At 42.7% G+C, this 21,855-nt stretch overlaps 1 protein-coding gene across 2 annotated transcripts in view; it reads left to right on the top strand.

The window, feature by feature from the left end:
• mllt3 (MLLT3 super elongation complex subunit) overlaps positions 1-18,560 on the top strand; it is a 38,384-nt gene extending 19,824 nt beyond the window's left edge. Inside the window, exons 4-14 of one of the 2 annotated variants that reach the window (XM_072459308.1) lie at positions 441-584; positions 1,974-2,012; positions 3,104-3,238; positions 6,892-7,449; positions 11,797-11,866; positions 12,176-12,229; positions 12,946-13,102; positions 14,162-14,258; positions 15,497-15,565; positions 15,645-15,716; positions 17,246-18,560. In XM_072459308.1, coding sequence (XP_072315409.1) covers positions 441-584; positions 1,974-2,012; positions 3,104-3,238; positions 6,892-7,449; positions 11,797-11,866; positions 12,176-12,229; positions 12,946-13,102; positions 14,162-14,258; positions 15,497-15,565; positions 15,645-15,716; positions 17,246-17,377 — 1,527 coding nt within the window. In that variant the 3' untranslated portion in view covers positions 17,378-18,560. The remainder of the gene's footprint in view (positions 1-440; positions 585-1,973; positions 2,013-3,103; positions 3,239-6,891; positions 7,450-11,796; positions 11,867-12,175; positions 12,230-12,945; positions 13,103-14,161; positions 14,259-15,496; positions 15,566-15,644; positions 15,717-17,245) is intronic. The other variant, XM_072459309.1, reaches the window with a different exon arrangement.
• Positions 18,561-21,855: the final 3,295 nt, after the last annotated feature.

Raw genomic sequence — 21,855 nt, forward strand, 5'->3', positions numbered from 1 at the left:
CGAACACAGCTCCTGCTCTGGTCATACAGGGACCGGACAGCCCTGAGCAAAGGGCCCCGGACCCCGTACTCCTGGAGCACCCCCCAAAGGACACCCCGAGGGACACGGTCGAAAGCCTTCTCCAGATCCACAAAGCACATGTGGACTGGTTGGTCAAAAGCCCATGAAAAGGTCGAAAATCACTCTGCTCCTCTTGAATCTGAGGTTGTTGTGGTGAAGGTGGAGGAGTCGAAAGATGACGCTCTCAATTTACCGGTCACTCTACGCTCCTACCCTCACTTATGGTCATGAGCTTTGGGTAATGACCGAAAGGTCAAGATTGTACAAAGTACAAAACCAAAATGATGTAAAAATCACTGAAGTACGACACTGAGATGTGTGCATTGAATCTGACTTGTGCCTGATCTTTCATCTTTATGCTAATGAAGTCTACTTTTCAGGAAGAACCCAAGAAAGTACGCTTTGACTACGACTTGTTCCTTCACCTGGAGGGCCACCCACCTGTCAACCACCTGCGCTGCGAGAAGCTCACCTTCAACAACCCCACAGAGGAGTTCCGCCGTAAGCTGCTCAAGGCCGGAGGGGTACGTGGGCTCGGTGTGGGCTCGGTGTGGGCTCGGTGTGGGCTCGGTGTGGGCACGGTGTGGGCACGGTGTGGGCACGGTGTGGGCACGGTGTGGGCACGGTGTGGGCTTGAATTGAGAAAGTGGGAGATCCTACTAAAAGTGTAGATACTGACAAGACACAAAATTCCTCGTCTCTGAGTTCAGTTCTCCTTCTGCCTCATCTTTGAGAGTCCTGATGCATATGTACAACAAATAGACAAACAGAAACTAGGAAAAAGCCCCACTTAATAGTTTATGTTCTGACAGGATTTACCCAAAGGCACTGATGAGAAAACATTGACTCTGTGATAGAAGCTTGTGGATAAAACTGTCTTTCTGAGGCCAAAAGAGCTTTGTTTGTCTGAGCGCACAGCAGCTGTCACCATCAGTAACGTGACTACAGACCAAATGTCATTCAGAGACCCTGTTGGTGCTACAAAAGGTGTAACCTATCCAGCCTTTTATCTCCTCCTTTGTACTCTGAGCAGCTAATGGGTGTCACTGTTTGGCAGTTAGTTGAAGCATGCTGACAAGGTTCTTTCTGGGGAAGAATGGCAGCAGTGGTATTTGCTAATGTACTGTATACAACCATCTTTATGTGTGCATGATATTAGAAAGTGACAAAAATCTGGTTTTGTGTTTTGATTTTCATTTGATGAGCAATGCACATAACCAAGGAAACTCTGGCACAGTTATTATTCCCACTCCTCAGATTTCTCCTCCAGTCTTTACAGCACAGCTTATTGTTCCAGACAGTTGTGATAAAGTGGCATTGGTTTCCCTTCTGATGCCTCCTCAGTGTCTGCTGCAGCCAGTGCGTTGGCCCTGTGCCAGCAGCCCCCTGTAGTCAGGAGATTTTATGACTTGAGCTAAGTGCTCTCTATTTACATTGCATGGCACCCTTTCTCTCCTCTGAAAGGGTTTCAAGTGCCGACATAGACCATGTCCTGTCCCTGTGATTACAAGTCAGACACCCACCACAACCAGTTTCACACTGTGTGCTTTACACGTTACTTTGGCTCAAGGTTCTACAAGCTTTATGTTCTGCAATGGAGCAACACAGAAATCCTAATCTGTGGATTGTAATACGGGAGTGACGGGAGTGATGACATTTGGTACAGTAACAAATCAAGGCTGAGGTGCAGCCTTGATTTGTTACTGTACCAAATGTCATCACTCCCGTCACGTTTATGTCATCAATGTAATCTGTTCTCCTTTTATTAGAAAATAATGTTCCCGTAAAACTAAAGTGGAAGGACAAGGGAAGCTCGAACAAAGAATATATATACTTGCAGTATTCTCCTGAACTATTTGTCTAAATGAATAAACTCTGACGCTGAGTGTGTCATTTTTCCATGTCTCCTTCAGCAACGGGATCCTCACAAGAGAAGTTCGGAAGACTCAAAAGTAAGTTTTCTGTTGACTCACTGAAGAAAAGCAGTTAAACAAATTAGGATTAATTTCCAAACCCAGCTGTAGCACTTTCACCTCGGCCTCTCACACTGAAACAGCTGTCACCACTCTGTAATGACCATGACATTCCCCAACGGCTTCTGAATGTGCCGTTTCAGATGCTGCTTTGGCACCAATGTCCAAATCATTCTTCCACTTCTTAAAACCACCAGGTTTATAATGGAAGACTTGTGGCATGTAGAATTTATTCAAATGGCGTATATTTCGATTCCATTAGATGACTAAAAATGTTAAAGGCTGACATAATGAATGGAGAGGTCATTTGCAGGCTCAAAATCTGATCATCAGATTACCAAACTTTTTTTTCTCATAATTAGTCAATCCTGTTTCCACTCCAGAAAGTGTATTGTAAAACAGAACTTTGTAAAAAAGAGAGCGGCTCTAAAGTCGTGCTAGTGGCCAAACAAACGTATGCATTTCAGTATTGATGTGCCAAAGGTTTTGTGAGAGCTAGGAATGAGTCATCTCACTGTTTGGAAATTAGGTACACCAGCTTTAATAGATTATTAAAATGACATTCAAACCGCAAAATCATCTTTTTTCTTACTGATCATGGTCCCTCTGATTACACTCATCATGTATTGCTTTTTGCATGTCATTTAAATTATCCTAAAGACATCATTTGGGCGTGCATGTACAGTAAACATGGCACATGATGATAATGTTGTCTTACATGGACCACAATTCTGTCCTAAAATAGACTACAAGCATTCATGAATCCACAACAAAGGAGTCAACAACTGTGTGTCAAACATCCTTTTGACAACCGATAACTTTTCAATTAAAACAGAGGGCTTGTGAAAAACAGAAAAAGCAGAATTGCACACTTAAAGAAAACGCATACTGAAGATGTTAAAAATGTCTTTGCTGGCTCAACTGCTTTCCTTAACTTGGCAAAGTTCCATACACTGTCTGAGCACCACTTCCTGGCACATCACATTAATATTGAGTCTTACTTTTTCCACTGCATCACAGAGATGTTTCACTGGGTAGAGCTTGTCATAACAGTGTTTGTCTCCTCACAGGTAATGGTGATGCAGGAAGGCTCTACGTCCCTGTTCGGACAGCACCTCAAGCTGCCTTCGCTCCCTAATAGCTCCCTGACCTCTTCCTCCTTCTCCTCCGACCCCAAGAAGAACAAAAGCTTCCACCCGACAAAGGTCTGCATATTTGGTTTTGTCCCTTTCTGTCCCAGGTAGCGTCCGGAGCTAGGTTGTGCGTCCGGAGCTAGGTTGTGCGTCCGGAGCTAGGTTGTGCGTCCGGAGCTAGGTTGTGCGTCCGGAGCTAGGTTGTGCGTCCGGAGCTAGGTTGTGCGTCCGGAGCTAGGTTGTGCGTCCGGAGCTAGGTTGTGCGTCCGGAGCTAGGTTGTGCGTCAGGAGCTAGGTTGTGCGTCCGGAGCTAGGTTGTGCGTCCGGAGCTAGGTTGTGCGTCCGGAGCTAGGCTGCTAGGTTGTGCGTCCGGAGCTAGGTTGCTAGGTTGTGCGTCCGGAGCTAGGTTGCTAGGTTGTGCGTCCGGAGCTAGGTTGTGCGTCCGGAGCTAGGTTGTGCGTCCGGAGCTAGGTTGTGCGTCCGGAGCTAGGCTGCTAGGTTGTGCGTCCGGAGCTAGGTTGCTAGGTTGTGCGTCCGGAGCTAGGTTGTGCGTCCGGAGCTAGGTTGTGCGTCCGGAGCTAGGTTGTGCGTCCGGAGCTAGGTTGTGCGTCCGGAGCTAGGCTGCTAGGTTGTGCGTCCGGAGCTAGGTTGCTAGGTTGTGCGTCCGGAGCTAGGTTGCTAGGTTGTGCGTCCGGAGCTAGGTTGTGCGTCCGGAGCTAGGTTGTGCGTCCGGAGCTAGGTTGTGCGTCCGTAGCTAGGTTGTGCGTCCGGAGCTAGGTTGTGCGTCCGGAGCAAGGTTGTGCGTCCGGAGCTAGGTTGTGCGTCCGGAGCTAGGTTGTGCGTCCGGAGCTAGGTTGTGCGTCCGGAGCTAGGTTGCTAGGTTGTGCGTCCGGAGAGCTGGGTTGTGCGTCCGGAGAGCTGGGTTGTGCGTCCGGAGAGCTGGGTTGTGCGTCCGGGAGAGCTGGGTTGTGCGTCCGGGAGAGCTGGGTTGTGCGTCCGGGAGAGCTGGGTTGTGCGTCCGGGAGAGCTGGGTTGTGCGTCCGGGAGAGCTGGGTTGTGCGTCCGGGAGAGCTGGGTTGTGCGTCCGGGAGAGCTGGGTTGTGCGTCCGGGAGAGCTAGGTTGTGCGTCCGGGAGAGCTAGGTTGTGCGTCCAGTTCTCGCCCTACCTCCATGAAACTCTTCACCTCCTCAAAGTCTCCCAGCCCTAATCCTCACATACTTGGAAGGTTCAAACACGTCCGAAGCGATTTAAACTCCCCGTATTTTCAAAAGCATTTAACCGTGTTCCCAGCCAAACCCATATATTGGCCGGCGTTCAGACATGAGAGCTTACTGCGAGTCGTGCTGCGAATCTCTGTCAAAACCGCTGGCCCTGAGATGTAGAAGTTTAGCTTTTTCTGACCTGTCCGACCTCCGTGCCAAAGAAATCCATCACAAATGTAAAGGAGAAAAATGGTTGAATATCTCTCCAAACCATTATGTCCTAAATCACGCTGCGCTTCCATAACGTGCCATGTTGTTTCCATTAAGTTATTTTTAGTGGCTGAAAATGGTGTCATTTAAGAGGTAGGTTTGGAGAGGCCCGCTTCAGATGGAAACGCTTTCCAGTCTAAACACTGTGTGATGAATTACCCGAGGAGCAGAAGGTCACGCACACGCACATGCAGCCTCTCACGCTGTACTGCAGTCTGTCGTCACTCTTGTTTATAATCAGGATAAATAATACAACTAACTGCTGTCATAAGTCTTATTCATATCTACTCACTCTACTCAAATGCTCAAATATTGTATATAACATACAAAGTATTTATATGGGAAACTTAACTTCAGCTGCAGCATATTATATAAATGTATATCTTTAAGTGTCAAGGAAATATGCTGGCATTAAACAGTTCAACTTGTTGGCTGCTGTCCAGGAGCAATAAAAACTGCTGCTACATCTTGGATTTAATGATAATTTAATATTTGTTTTCATAGCTTGGGTAACCAGTTAAATTGTGATGCTCTTAAATTAAAGGGGATGTATTGCATACAATTTACTATAATTAGTTTTAGTTTTTAACCTTGTAACAACAGTGTCTTTTGATTCCTGCGTGCTTGAAAGATCCTGTATCATATTGAGACTCTCAAGTGCCTGTTTTCACCTTCCCCCTCTCCCAGCCCACATCCCTGTTCTTGGCTGTGATTATTTGAGACATTTTAAAATTAAGTCTCCGAGTGAAACATGCAGGGTTCTAAAATGTCAAAAATAAAAAAAATTAAATGACAATCCGCTGCTAGTTACATTAAAATGTCACTATGAATCGTTCTGCAGTTTTGAACAGGAAGTCAAAGGACCTGTTTCTATTTCTAAGCCGTTTTTATATCAATATTACGGTTTACAATAAAAAATGTTAAATGATGATCTACTTATGTTATAGTTCAATATTACTCCTTTATGTCACTACTGTTGCCATTTCCCAATATTGGTATTTAATCACTTGTTTTGTGTGTCGTTCTTGGACTGTGTTAGATCCTGCGACATTCTCCCCATGTGGAGGAAGCTCTGGTGTCCTCTTTGTCCCTCAATCTTCCTGAGGGTGTGTAAACTTGGACTACCTGCTGACGTGCCGCTGTAACGACTCAACTCCACTGATGAGTTTGATGCTGGTTAGGACCTGGCAATAAAGGACTTTTGTTTAGTTTTTATGTGGGCAGACCCTTTACTGCAGTGGAAAGCTCGCTAGCCTCTTAAACTGAGCCGGCAGTTTTACATCCTGCAGGTCGCGGGGTCAGCGGCTGATAAAGCAAATGAAAGGGCTGTGGAGGTGGCCGGCCGCGCTGGTAACACACACTCCTGTCTAGACGCTGTAATGGCTTTAGTGCATTGATGAAATATTGACAAAAGGCTGGAGGTGAGAACCCGGGACAAATGGCCCCCGATGCATTTCCTCTTTTCTCCTGGCTGCTCCTTCGCGCTCAAAAGAAAGTCCTGAGTTTGCTCTTTAAGCCTATACATGCAGAAATAAGAGGCGGATTCTGATTCAGAGCTCTTTTCACTGTCCGTAATGCCAAACTGCGGGGTGCCATAGACATTGCTTATATAAAAGGAAGAGGATTAATCTCTGATGTGGCTGGTTCTTCTGGTGGTGTTTGCAGCCACAGAGCTGTCCTCAAAGCCAAATGTCAACATAACATCAGAGAGCTAGAATGGGCACTGATGTAAAACCTTTTCCCTTTTTACTTTCTATCCAGAATCTCACAGGGGCTAATTGCACCCCCACATTTATGCTTGCCCAGTGACCTAAAGCTGGATTTCCCCTTTTCTCTTTAGTAAGCCTTTGAGCTCCAGTTTTTTCTTTGTTACCAAAACTGGGTAACTCTGCTTCAGCACTTCACTGTTGGACAGAACCTTTTCAGAATCCTGCTTCTATTTGTTTGAAGTTTCAATGTCATTATTTGTACCGATCGTAGTGCTCACCGTATAGCCAACTTAAAAACTGAATCTAAAGTTCATAGTTATTGATGCACAAGGAATCTTGATCACTTTGGACATGGAATCAACAAAAAATATGTTGAAGATATTAAAGAAGTATGTTGTGTGCCATGTAGTTGTTTTTGGTTGGTTCAATAATATGTTTCAGTATCAAAACTGAATGAGTTGAACATCAATGGCACATGTGTCTATTATTAATAGTCCATTTGTTTTTAATCATGTAATTTATCTCGTGTTCTTTCCTCCACAGGATGGATCTAAAGGAAGCAGTGCGCTCCTCACCACAGCCACAACCACCAGCACTAACAGCAGCAGCTTCTCCAAAATCCACAAGCCCTCCAAGGACCACAAAGACAAGCCTCCTAAAGACTTGAAAGAGTCCAAAAGTGCCTTCAGAGACTCTGGCTGGGAGTCTAGCAAAGCCCCCAAAGAACCTTCCAGGAAACCCAAAGAGAATCAGCCGCTTAGGGATGTGAACCCCAAGATGGGCTTCAAGGAACCCAAATCTATATCCAAGGACCACCGGACTGAAGGCACTCAAGGGACCGGGCCAAACAAGCGCCACTCGAGCCACGACGCAGACGATCACATGACCAAAAAACGCAAAAAGGGATTTGTGGACTCGGTGAAGCAGAACACAGACGCCCCACATTTAGACAAGAAACTTTTAAAGGAGCGGTCGCAGATACGAACGAGTAAAACACGGCAAGAGCTGGAGGAGGCCGAGCGCAGGAAAGGATCGACTCCTTTTCAGGAACTAGTGGACCCTAACGATTCAGACATGGATGACCACTCTGCCAAATCAGATGTGAGTACATTATTTAAAACTACTAACTGTAAACTGCTTTTGTCCACTTCCCAAAATGCGTAGCCAGCCATGGAAAAGTAGCTTCTAATTTAGCTTGTACATTTCCAGTCTTTGTTTAACCAGCTAATATTACAACTTGATCTCATACTGTACAACCACTTGGCAAACCCCAAACTATCTCTTTAGTGTAGGACATATTCCATTTGCGCTGCGATCTTCTGTCATCATGAGGCTTTAAGGAGCAGCTGCGTGACCTCACCAGCTCCGGGTTATAACAAGAATGTACCATCGTCACCATTTCAAGGCTTTGTTTTGGTGGCCTCTGCCTTCACGATAGGCCAATAAACTCCACTGACCGACAAGGAAAGGAGCATCTTTAAGGGTGGTCCGTGAGGTTCTGGGGGTCCAGCTCAGGGGGGGAATAGGACGAGGAGGCGGGGAACCAATAAAAGCGGGAATCATTTCAGCATAAGAATTTACAGGATGACGTTCTCTAACTGAATTCTAAGTATGGTTTTCAAGTTGCTTTTGACAGGGTTGCTTCGGTCCGCACGCATTTCACAGTGCAACCTCCCCATAAAGAAGGGCTGTTTAAAAGCCAAGTAGCCGACCAGAAAGATTTATGGTTTTACAACACCTGAGGAGAAAGGAGAGACGGGGCCCTGAATAGCATGGAGCTCCCCTTTAATCCTTTTTAGCCTTTTCAATGAAGGCAAAACGGGCGCATTTGGGGAAAGAGGTCTAAATCCCGGAGCTCCGAGGAGTTTTCTTTTATACCAACTTGTTTTCATTTCTATTCGGCGATGCTTGTGTGAAGTGCGGGCTCTTTGTGTACTTGGAGCTTGTTTAGCGCGGCGACTTATTACTCGGCTGCAAACCTGTGTTTTCTCTGCGCTGCCTTTTAACTTTTCCCACACAGGATTCGGTGGTGGTTTGGGGTGGGCGGTTGTTCGAGCCGGTTGTAAAAGGGGATGTGGGGTGACAAATGCCAGGTGTCCAGCTCTCTCCACGGCAGCAACCCCGGTGGCCCGAGGCAGAGGCGCGAGCGTTTGATGGAGGGGCAACGCAAACCCAAGCAGGAAATGTGGCCGGGGTGATGACACGCGGGTAGAGCAAGAAGCCCACGCCTGGGGGTTCCCCATAAGTCCTGGAAATCCTGGGATATAGCTGATCAATATTTTAGTGAACTAGTGCGAGACAGCCTGCACCTATGGGAGAAACCTTTTTAATAACAGCATTTATGATTGGTCCGGTGGGCTATCATTTGTTTTGTGTTGTGTTTTTTAAACTAATACACTAAAAACAGAATCATTAGCTTAATATTGTCTGGATTTTTTAATTGTATTGCTTACACAAAGGTAGGGCTGGGCCATATTGACAAAAACAAATGCAATAGTTAGATGATATTTTGTCTGTTCAACGTGAATGTTAAATCTTTGGGTTTAATCGTCAGACAAATATGAAAGTTTACAACAATACTTTTTGTACCATCTTTGATTATAAACAATATACTCGATAGACGATTTTCTCATCTTTGCAGAACAATATATCCACATTTTGGTTTTGATTTTTGATTTTTTACCACATGCTCAATATAATTAACTTCACCTTTATTACCGTAATTATTGTTTGTGGTGGACAAACAAATGCCTGATCTTTCGTGTGCTCACACTGAAGCATTTTCAAACGTCATCTTTCTGCAGTTGAACTTCACAGATTTTGGATTGAAGCAGTTCAGTCTGAATGCAGTCAATGCAGAGGTTACATGCCTTTGAAAAGAAAATATATTTGTATGTAAGACTTTGAAGTGTTGTGTTAAACTTGAAAAGGTCTTTACCGTACAGCCCCAGATACAAGAGCGGCCTTTATTGTAGCGAGCCCACAGTGTCAGAGTCAAAAGCTTCTTAATTCCCCTTACAGTTGTTTTGTTTATTCAGTGCTTGTTGGATTAGCCAGGCCGATCAAATGGTCTTGTTTGCTGCGTTTTTCTCTGGGTGTCCAGGTCGTGCCAAGAGTGAGGGTGGAAAAGAGTCTGATGCCACGGCTAACTGTTATTTATGGCCTTTAAAGAGAGCCGCTTTGGTGGCTTTGAGTTGTGCCGGACAAAAGCTCTAAAAAGGAGCACGCTCAGATTTATGACTGTGAGAAGGAGCTGTCCCGTAAAACTCCACACCAGCTGTGTGCTGTTTGTTGGCAGGACGCAACAACTATTCAAGTCTCTGCCTTTTGTCACTCTGCTCTTTCTCATCCGTCTTCAGCCAATCAGGGCACACTAACAGGGTTCAGCAGTAGAATCCTAGGATCATATGAATTTCTGATTGTTGTTATGATGCCAGCATCCATGTTCCCCTAATCTGGATTTCACATTTTGGAAGTTGTCATCACAGACTTGGTGGTTCTTTTCTCAGCACCAGTGCATGGTTAGCAGCTTGTCTGCTGTGTTTTGCAAGCATAGTACATGTAAAGTTAGGAACAGCCATAGTGCTGCAGCATTGTATGATTCTTTGTGCATTATAAAATGTTGTGTTTTGTTTTTTTGCATTAATAGAATATGTCATGCACTTCGACCGCTCTTTAAACTATTTAGAACCTCTAGTGTGTATGGTGTAAACACTAAATATCCTGGCTGTGCTTTTCTGCTTGTGCAGCTGCTTTCTTATTGGACGCAGAAATCCATGCAGAATAAGAAAGCTTTATGTCTAAGTGCTTCATTGTGAATATCTAACTCCACAGACAGACCCTGTTGTTTGCCCTGCATGTTGTGTCCCTGGTGGTTGCTGACTCACTCTGATGCTCCATCAGCCGTTTCCATGTGGACGCCTCATAAATGGTGGAGAGGAGTGAGCATCAGTGTTCTAAGGAGCCGAGCTACACATGAGACTCCAGCCTGATGTTATTATGTCACTGCAGTTCTATGCCATTGGGATGTAGTCACACATGAATCCATTATTGACATGGACATTTCTCTGTCAGAGCTGCACTGATTGAGCATAAAAAGATTTGTCACACGTGGGAGTGATCATTGTCTGTGATCTGAGATGTTTTGTTTCCCCTGACAGCGCTGCCTCAGTACATGTTTGCTGCCTGCGGGCTGTAGGAAAAGTTACAAATCGCTGTGACTACTGCAGGTTCATTAATGCTAACTGTGACATTTGTAGCAGTGCCTATAAATGGCTTTATCAGAAGTTGACCTTTTGTCAAAAGTCAGCCAATGCCATTTAAACAAGTTAGAAAACAAGGCATGTGAATAGAAATTGCGACCAAAATAAATACATTTCCACTATACACTATCCTGTCTGTGCTATGTGTAAAATATAAACCAGCTTTCACCTGTTTTGGCTTTCACAGCTGTAGCAACTGGTGGCTAAGTCCCATTCTTGTGAGGCGATTGGTGGTACAATGACAATAATGACAGATATTTCCTGAGTTTTGCATCAGCAGCCTCATGATAAGAGTGGCATGAGCGCCAGCTGGGCACATTGCAGCATACTGAGCCAAGTCTGTCCATTGATTGTGTTGGTGCCACTCACAAGCTGACAGATTTTCCAATGTGTTGAGTCCCAAGCCGAGCTGCAGCGAGCTGGACATTCACACCTGTGCAAACTAGAGCGTCTGCCAGAGGTGGTACTTTATGAGGTGCTAACATGAAATGTTAGTATGAGTGGTAAAAGTGGTGAGATGAACACAAAATAAACAGTGTGTGGTCCCAATGCCAGCCATTTCTATGTTTACTAAAAAAGTTTAGTGATTTATGACACACATTGCCAATTGTAAATTATGTTTTTATGATGGAGCATAGATAATCAGACTTTCTGGATACAACAATTAGAGTTTAATGGTTGTTGTTGTTGTTGTTGTTGTTGTTGACGACACAATTGTATCGATTTACTTTCAGATGTATAGCCCATTTCACCTTGTGGTGCTTGTGGTCTTTATATTGGCACAGTCAGCACACGCTTGTGCCCTGAATGTTGTTAAAATCATGCTTGGCTTTATATTGTGGCCTTCCCTCTAAGCGTTTGACTGCATGTTGTGTGCCGAGAGGCTGTGAGTGCAGTCTGCAGGCTCGTGTGTGGCTCGTCATTAGCTTGTGTGATTTATGAAGCAAGATATAAACCCTGGGCCCAGCAGCAGTAACCCAGGCCTGGATGTTTTCTTTAGACGCACCAGCTCTCAGCGCCTCCACAGACCACTCATTCAGGGCTCACACACACTTTCTCAGTACTGGAAAAGTCCTGGAAATGTCTTCAAATGCCTTGGCTCCTGCCTCTTGTACTAAAAAATGCCTCTATGGGATTGATCCAAAATCTGTTAACCGGTTTTTTGTTTTGTGTTTCTTGTTGACAGTCTGAACAGCCCAGTCCTGCCAGTTCAAGCTCCAGTTCAGGCTTTGCTCCAATGCACCACAAACGACAAGGTAAATACCTGCTCTATGTGATGTCGATCACATTACATTCAAGGGCTCAGGAGGCTGGCAGCAATCACTGTGCTCACTTTCACAATGACCTAAAACAACCTATTAATGAGTAATGAGGCAACCTGAGGAGTAATACATGTGATATCTGCTTCATTCAGACATGACTGTGTAATTTGAATAGCTTTTGGCTGATTTTAGTTCAGTTTAACAAATCTAAAACATGATATAACTGATGTTTAGATTGATATAGACACAGACACACAGGCTGTAGATGCTGATGTCTTGTGTGTGACTGTTTTCTGAATACAGTGGTGGACGTGATCATCAGGAAAAAGGTGCCTGTCCCTGCCCCCACCCACACAGGTAACCCACCTGTGAGGCCCCACCTACAGTCATGTGCATGTCACTTTATAATTATTATTAGATTGTACATCAAGTCACATAAATATCACAGACATCACATTTATCTACGAGCCACAGTCATGAGCTGTGTTTAATTTCACATCATTCCTTCATGAAGTGGCTCTGCAGAACTATCAGAATTAGTCCCACCCCAAACCCAAAAATATATTGTCCCATGTATAATTTATTGAATGTCAATATAGTAATTATGATGACAAACCTTGTAAAAACAACCTTGTAAAAAAAAAAGCAAAATAAAGCTGGTAACAATTATACATACAACTCTATGCTCAAACAAAGACGATTTTTTTTTTCACCCAATCCCCTTATTGGTCAGTTTATTTAATAACCTATTGAGATCGAAACATTTTTTTCAAGTGTGACCTGGGCCACCTCTTCAAGGCAATTCAAAGATACTGAATGTGCATGAATTATGATTAAATTAAGCCTGTGAGCCGTTTCAAAGAAAGTACTTTCTTCTCTCACGTCTTTAAACACACAATAAAACACATCTGATTGAATGTATATTTACAGAACCCAGCACACACTGGTGTTGAAATAGCCTGGTCCCACTTTTCCCTCCAGGCCTTTCGCCGCTCCTTCCCCCATCACCGTCAGAGTACTCGAGTATGCCCTGTGCTCTGCTGACCTCTCTGTCCCTCTGCTGTTGTGTTCAGTGCTGGGCCCGCTGCAGTCGGTCATGCAGGACCTCCACTCGGACGAGGACGAGGACTCCGAGGAGGACGAAGACCAGGACCTAGACTCTGACCTGGACCGGCCGGCGCACACTCACCACCACCACCAGCACCACCACTCGCACCATCACCAGCGCAGGTAACAGCAACGGCAAACTGAATCTGCATTTAGGTTTACACTGAGAATTTGAAGAACATCGGGTATAGCTGCTCTAAATTGAGAGATTTTAGTGGACCAGCTTTATGAAGTCAAACTTTCTGAATATGCAAAACTAAAGTGTGATTTATTTTTTAAGAGTTACATATTGAATTGAGATTACTTAATATTGCTGCTTTAAAATGATCACAATTATTAGTTTGTAGTTCTTACAATTATGTTGAGACCTGAACAATCAATTTTCGATTTAACCAAATAATCTTGACATACCTACTCCAAAGACAGACATGTGGTTTTGGCATTTACTGTGACTACTGTGATTCAAATGACATGACATTCTATAGGCTTATAATATAGAATACTGATGGGGAAAGGTAAAATTACTATTGTTAATATGCAGAGTTTTGTGTCTTAATTTTATATTGTAAAAGATCTGTCCCAGTGTCCAGCAAATGTGTCTATATCCAGGTTCAGTTAGTTTTAAGTTCTCTAAGTCCATGACAGTTGGTTTTGTCCCGTCATCCATTTCCTAGTCATTGCTTTTTTGTGTGTCCATCTATCTTTTCCATATTGGTTTGTTTTATGTCCTGGATATATAGTTTTAAAATCAAATGAAATATTGGTTTTGAAGACATTCTGCAGATTTTTCTTGGTAAATAGCAAGTTGAAGGGTCCAGTCACTGATAAAAATGAGCAGGGTTATTTGTGGATTTTTTTTTTTTTGGAAAATACCATGCGATAAATAGGGGAAACTGACAGAATGTATTGTTTGGGGAATCCATCAAATTCAGTTTGTCTAGAACTTTTTAATGATCAGACTGAACTGTTATGACCATCATCGCATTTGCCAACTTCGAGCTTCCAAATTAAAATGAGCAATACACATGGCAGTGAAGTATTTGTGTTGGTGCCCTGAGCAACAGAGCAGCTACATCAGACCAGAGAGCTCCTGTCATCAGCGGGACGCCGAGTGTTTCCTCCACACGTCAACACCTGCTCCAACAGACAACAGCCCCTCTCTCTCCCTCTCTCTGTGCTCAGGGTCAGTCTGAGTGATGGCAGTGAGAGTGACAGCTCCTCCCCCTCGCCGCCCCCTCGCCACGAGGCCCCGCCCCTTCTCAAGACTACTAATAACCAGGTAACAACTATCTGTCAATCAAACCCTTTACAACACTAAAAGTGACCTAAGTGCTTCACAATAAAAATCAAGGCAATACAAAACATGGAACTAGGTAAAAACAAACTGTACAAAATAAAGTGCCACTACATTACAGTGTTAAAAGCCAGTCTGAATAAATATGTTTTAAGCCTGGATTTAAAAAGATAAAATCTGTGATGGCGCATGTCAGGGGCAGTTTGTTCCAGTGTCTGGGACCAGCGACAGATGTCTTCTGTGTTTTTAACATTTGCAAGGGCATATTGGCATTATTTTGCACAATAATGTATTGGAATATCTTATCTTATTGAGTAGTGATGTCATGCTATTTTAGTGTTACAATTATTGTGAGAAAAAACATCACAATTTAACGATTTTTCCTGATGATTGACTAATTGAGTGACTAAACAGTGAAATATTTAATTTTCTTTCATTCTGTCTTTATTTTTGTTTTGCTTTTTACTATAGCTTGAACTAAAAAGACTTAATTTTGCATCTCAAATTCTCACAATTATTATTTTTTAGTTCTATAATGTGACCTAATTAATCAAGATTATTAATTCACTTAATGATGACATCCCTAGTATTGACTTGGATTTATAATGAATGCCCAGTACATACAGGATCCCTCAGCAAATCACACACAGATAGAATAAATAGTATGTTTGAGACTTCAGATTGTTTTTATAAGGCCACAGGGTCCATTATACAATGTGTATCTCAATACATGAATATCACTAAAAATGGTTTCAAAGTGAGTTTTTCCTTATGCTCAATGACAAAATGCATTGTTATTGTAATCAAATATACCGGTACCTGTAATAGCAGAACATTGATTTATGAATAGCTTGCGTTTTCAGCTCATCTAAGACTGGTGAGCAAGTTGTAAAGTGCATAACTCTGCGGTTTATTATAAATTAAGATTTTTCTCGCATGTCATAGCAATGCGTATTGCCAAGTACCGTAATCTGTCATGAGATATTGCCATATCCATTACTTTGAGTACAGCCCTATTTGTCAAATGACTTATTAACAATGGATTATTGGCCTAAGATTAAGTGAACGAGCTTTGCCTCTGTCTAGTTTTAGATTTGGATAAATTAATCTATGGGAAAATAACCTTTTTTATTTTCATGCTCCTATTTTTTCTTGTAGAGCCAGGGGTATAGTAAATATGTTTTGCGGCATGACTCATAAATACTGTATGTGTTTGTCTTCAGATCCTGGAGGTGAAAAGCCCCAACAAGCAGAGCAGGCAGGACAAGAGCAAGAGCCTGGAGTGTGACAAGGTACACATTCTTCTGCCTGTTTGTGTTGAACTTTCTGACCGGAGCATTTTAATGACGCCACCTCCTGTGTGTGTGCTAGGCGTACCTGGACGAGCTGGTGGAGCTCCACAAGCGACTCATGACACTGCGAGAAGGCCACATTCTGCAGCAGGTGAGCGCTCTACCGTGTATCATTTAAATACCCACACCACGCAGGAGCCGGCCTCATTTGCCTCCGTGAAAGTCCCTCATTCCCCGTGTCCCTCTCACCAGAATGTCAAAAGGTGGGCGTGTGGATATGTAAATGTTGCAGGGCTGTTGGCACTGATGAACGCGCCGTCACCACAACATTAGCATGGAGCAGCAGCAGCCGGGAACACAGACCTGGCTGCACTGCTCGGGTAAATCATTGTCCATGAGGAAATAACTCGCTGTTTAATTATCAGCCTGGATCATGGTCAAATATTGTTCTCCCTCAGTGAGAGAGTCTGGGGATACTATAGGATGTCAATTTGTTATTGTGCCACAAATTCTAGTCATGAATGATTTCTCTGCTTGTAATTGTGATACTTCAAGCTTATATAAATAAATATGCTGTTCTGTAACAACTGAGCAACCTAGTCACACCGTTATTCTGTATTGTGTTCGTGTTGGTGAGAAGGGAGGCCTTGTCTTTAATTTATTATTTTCAGCCTTCAAATTACATCTCAGGCAGCTAATAAATGTTTTCAGCCGTTTACAGCAGTTTCATGCCGATCATGACACGAGGCTTTAACCTGTGCAACAAATACTGAGCTTCAATGTCAGAGTTCAGAAATCTTCACTGTTCAATAATATCTTACCGAGCTCAAACAATGGAACATTTAATACATTTTCAACTGTTCAATGAGCATTGTGAGTAAGCAGATCAAATATAAATGTTGTTTGTCTGGCCTGTTGTTAAGCTGTAATGTTTTGATGATGATGACATATAATGTTTTGGTTACTGTCAGCATTCTCTCCCTGTTGGCCTTCTCCTGCTGAACTCTGGATTAAACAGTGGAGTGTGATATCTTACAGATCCTCTGTGATCTACTGGTTCATCTGGAAGCCATAAATTATTTGGTTAACCTGCTTCCACCAGAGCTTGCCTGTTTCATGCTTATTTTGTCTGAGGCTATCGGATGACTGCATTAACAGGGCTGCCAGCAGAGGCTGCCAACTCCTGCATTGCTCCTGACAAGAGCGCTGGCTCCAAATCTATCCACAACTGCATCCTCCCTCAGTAATCAGTGGAATCTCGACTCCGCCAGCAGCCCCACTTCCTGCTCAGGAGATGGGAATGATTAAGGCAGGGCTCCTCACCAGCCTGGACCACAAACTGGCACTGCGTTTACTACAGGGACCAGGCTAATGCAGACAGCATGTCCTCCTGAAGGCTACATCTGATGAACCAGAGGGAACGGAGGGAATGAGACACTTCTCACCTACCTCTCATGACTTGTTTTCAATTAGGAGCTCACAAAACGTATTAACAGTAGACTACATCGAGGTGGGATTCACACTGGCTTTGATAGACACCAAAAATTAAAGCCCTGAGCCACAAAACAGCTGTCATGCATCTGCACTGTATATAATATTTAGAACAAAGCTTTAATGAAAACACATTGAGTAGCATTCCTCTGGTCATCAATAATAACTGTGTGTGGTGTTGTGTTTCAGATAGTGAACCTGATCGAGGAGACGGGACACTTTCACATCACAAACACTACATTTGACTTTGACCTGTGCTCCCTGGACCGGAGCACGGTGAGGAAGCTGCAGAGCTACTTGGAGACATCAGGACTGTCCTGAGGTCCTGATGCAGAGCAGCTGGCTGCCCCCGTCTCCACACACTTGACATTCTGGAACCACTTCGGTGGCCATGGATTGGACCTTCTCTGAGGAGGGTCCACCCCAGAAGCAGGGCCCGTGTGGGACAGCCCTGTGGATCAGGAGATCACCTGGAAAGCCTTGAACTCTTTACTTGATAAACCAGGGGCCTATGCTCCCCATGAATGTGCATATTGTTACCATGTTTTTGCTTTGTGTTCTTTGTGACGGATGCATGGTCAACATCGCTTTACAACATTGTGGGTCTTATTTATTGAATTTAATTTGCAGCTGTGTGTGTTTGAAATGGCTAATGGAAAAAAAATGCTAAATGAGACATTGTTTAAGCACTTGGGGCTCATCTTAAAAGTGATGTTTGTTTTTTTTCTGAGGAAAAACACACTCCATAGTCCACTAATCTGTCCAGTAAGAACCAACCACACACTACACAGCAGCACTACATAAAACCCAAATAAAAGTGGAGTTGATTATAAATTATTGTTTTGTTCCTAAAATATGCAATTTAAATGTGGAACAAATTTAAAGCACCTTGTTAATCCACTGATGTCTGCTTTTGCAAATTTAAGAATATTGACAAATTGTCATAACTAATAAAAAAAATTAAGATTTTTAGATTCAAACATAATTTAAATCATCTTGCAAACACTTGATGTTAAATTTACAAATCTAGATTAATATTTTCTATGTACACGTACAATTCTCCACAATTAAAATCTTCATTTCTGGGTGTTATTGGCCATAGATTAGAATTTTATGCATTCCCATTGGACAATAATTTCTTTAATTTTAAAATAGTCATCTGAACACAAATGATAATGCATTTCATACATTATCACAGAGTCTGTTTAACTACAGGGGAACGAAATTATGGAATACTGATTTCACCAGCAGCTTTATCTGTTAAATCAAACCATATTCTTGTTTTGGATTTCAGAAATGCTTTACTTTTCTACTTCGGAGACATTTGTTCCTGTTCTAGAACAAGAGAAAAACACTTAATTTATTTTCAGCCATTACAGAAGTTATTTCTGAGCATTGGGTTCATTTGGGACGGATGACACTGGTTCAGTCCCTTGTGTGTCTCTCATTTCTTGTGTATTTAGAGGCCAAACAATAAATAATCTGTATGATGTCAACACTTTTATTCTGAGTTTATATTTGTGCACTTCTTTCATAAAGCAGTCCACCATATAGCTACTTGACAAGTGACCACTAGCTGCAACCAAGAAACCTACAAGTGGCCACTTAAAGAAGACCTAATAATGCTGTTGTCTTTATCCCATGTTCATGCGATCACCATCTCCTTTTCTTCTTCTCCATTGGTCTGTGAGATGCTGCTGCTTGTGATGATGTGCGGTGGATGTGCTGTCGTCTAAGTGGGTGGTCTATGTCTCTATGAGATTTGGATGTCCTCCAGTTTCCCCATTTATTCCACGTCTATTCTCTTGTTGTTTCAAGAGGGGGGATCCCATGCTTCTATCTGCCTCCATCGTGAATCCAACCAAGACATAGAGTAGACTCTGTCACCTTTTGTGTCACTGTAACATTTGGGGTTTTTCATCCCTCATTTTGTTACTCTATATTTAAAAAAATTACACAATTTCACTACTTTGAAACGTCACATCTCGATTAGTTGATTGGCTTGCTGTGCTCTTTAGCATGTGGAATCTATAGACATTAAATGAGCAAAGCCTAAAAAAGATACTTCCAGCACATTGTCCAACCTTGAAACCTGCGCCACAGTGATGTTGATGATAAAATACTTTACCAATTTATGAGCAAAATCTGACTTTCAAAGGTGCTATGAAAGTCAACTGGGGACAACTATGCTAGTTTTTGGATAAGTGCCCAAGAAGATTTTTTTATTTTCTATTAAAAAGGTTGACCTACAACCTGAGCTATTAACTAATGATCTGTTGGCACACAGACCATGTGGTCAGTACATCTGACCTGGAGTAGATTCCATTACTGCAGGTCTGTGTTTCTAACAGAATGTGAATTATGAACAGAACTGGCAGCCCTCATGAGGCCCATTCTGCGTTCTGATTCTGAAGAACCAAAACACTAGATTATAGTTTAACTAGATTATAATGTATAACATGGACATTGCCAATGTTTTTGTAAACATTGGCAATGTATTTTTGTTCAAAATAATTTGAACATTTGTATCTCTTATCTGGAGACATAAGTCATGTTTCTGATATATAATATTCAAATGATACTGTTCCTTGAAGATATTAGATGTATATTCGTAGAATACCACTAATCTAAGCGACTTTTTGATTTCCAACATAGATTATTTTGGATCAAAAATCCACATTTTATGGAGAGTTGAATAACTTCACCATGTCCATCTACTATCATCTTCAAATCAATTTAGACCGTTTTCCCATATATTTTTTGTGACTATTACATATGTTGCTTTTAACACCCTCCTGATCCTTGATAGTTTTCCAATGTGCTGATGGTTACGGCTCCAAAGGGAAGCTCAGCAGGGTTCATGTCCACACCACAGACACGTGGCCAGCAGTTGTACAGGATAGATAGGTTTGTCAATATGACCATCTCCAGAAACCACACCTACAACTGCTCCGTTAGCTGAAGCAAGGACATTCTTGGATCCAGAAGGAAGTTTGACTCTTGACTTCTTGGTTTTCAGGGTGGTGTATACAATCCCCCACAATCCCCTTGATGTATCCATGGCGTTCAGCAAAGGGAATATGACAGAGATTAGCAGCACTTTTTCTCTGCTTGACGTGGGCTTTAAACACAGAAGCCACACGTTTTATCTGTTTATCTCTGATTACACGTCACATCGTGTACTAAACTCCCATTGCACATATTGCACTATTCTGAAGCTTCTCTGAGAATAGCAGCAGAAATATCTCAGAAATATCTCAGATTTCTTTCATCAAGCAACTTGATGCAACATTTAAACAATATCTCCTTTGAAGATATTTTTTAAAAGTTACTATACTAATCTAAATGGATTATTTATCTACAATATAATAGAACTGAAGGCTGTCCCCTACAAATAAATCACCAGCCGTTGGAATACTTTCCATAAACACTGCAATCTAAACAACTTTAACCAGCAAGGACATATCTGCAAGTTCTGCAAATAATGATAAACGTCTTTGACACAAACACATACAAGGGCAGAAACATTGCATAACAAATGGGACATGTCCAACATGTATAATACACTTCACTTTGGGAACTAGACCAATTTACTGGTACTAGGCATATATAATTATCTATATATTAGCCGTCTAGTATTCCTCAGGCTCTCATGTACAAGCAGCAACATTCCACAACTCTTCAAACTAAATGGAGACAAGAAAGAGAAAAGTGGCTTGGAAGTCTGGATTAATTTGAGCCATTTTCCTGTGAGAGAATGGGTGTGGGGGCTGGCGGAGGGGGCGCAGGGGAAGAATAGAGATGGAGGGGGGGCACAGGAATGGTTCAGAGACCAGGCCAGCCAGCGGGACATCCTGTTTGAGCTCCCAAAGAGCATTTCCTCCAATAAAAAGGAGAGAGACCGTCCAAATAAGCTCCCGCCGAAGAGACACAGAGACATTGATTGTCACCTTGGCACGAGGCCAAGTAACTCCCCCCAACTGAGGCTGGACCCAAGTCAAAAAGCAGTGCATAAAGGAAGTACTTCAGGGTTTGCATTCCATGTCTTACCTGAGAACAAACTGAGAGCAGCAAACACGTTATGATATAGAAGGACAGAAGTGAGGGGGGGAAACTGGTTCGTCCCCCTCCACTAGTACTTCCACTTATTTTACTTGTAAACCTTCCACTACAGCTTCAATGATTAGCCATAATGGACAAAATTGCTTTTTTTGTGTAACTGATTCATTCCACCCAAGAAGTAATGGAGGATTAGATCATATTTTCTGTATATAATTCACATGGTGGCGAGATTGTTTTGTTAATTTGAGAGATTCCTGGCCCTGGTTCAAGTCTGGGAACCATTACCATTATGTGGAACTTATCATCTTCCCTCTCTCCGATTTTGCCTCCCAGGATAGCAACAGCCTGCCAACCGTCTGCATTATTACACTGTAACAAGGAAGAAAATATTGATCTGTCATCCAGTATTGTTAGACATTGCATTTCATTTCTCATCTCTTTTTAATCTCAACAGTCTAAGTGATTGTATTAGTTGAGCTACAATCAAATGAGCAATGAATCAGTGCCGCATCTGCATTTCACTCCACAAAAATGTTCTCTGACGCTCATAGCTGCAGTGTTCTTGTTGTTTATCTGCTTTTCTATGACTGTTAACTTGGATTTCTTGGTTTTTAGATGCCCGGTACAAACTAAATATTTGGCAGAGTTGTAGACTTTTGTATTTGTTCTTAGACTTTGACACTTTTAGATGTGTTTTAAGCCCTTACATTGCTGACACTCAAGCGGTTTGGCCACTC

Source organism: Eucyclogobius newberryi, unplaced genomic scaffold (genome assembly GCF_026437365.1).
Source record: "Eucyclogobius newberryi isolate DKJ021-1_F unplaced genomic scaffold, fEucNew1.0.hap1 SCAF_22, whole genome shotgun sequence".
In the NCBI taxonomy this organism is placed as follows: domain Eukaryota; kingdom Metazoa; phylum Chordata; class Actinopteri; order Gobiiformes; family Gobiidae; genus Eucyclogobius; species Eucyclogobius newberryi.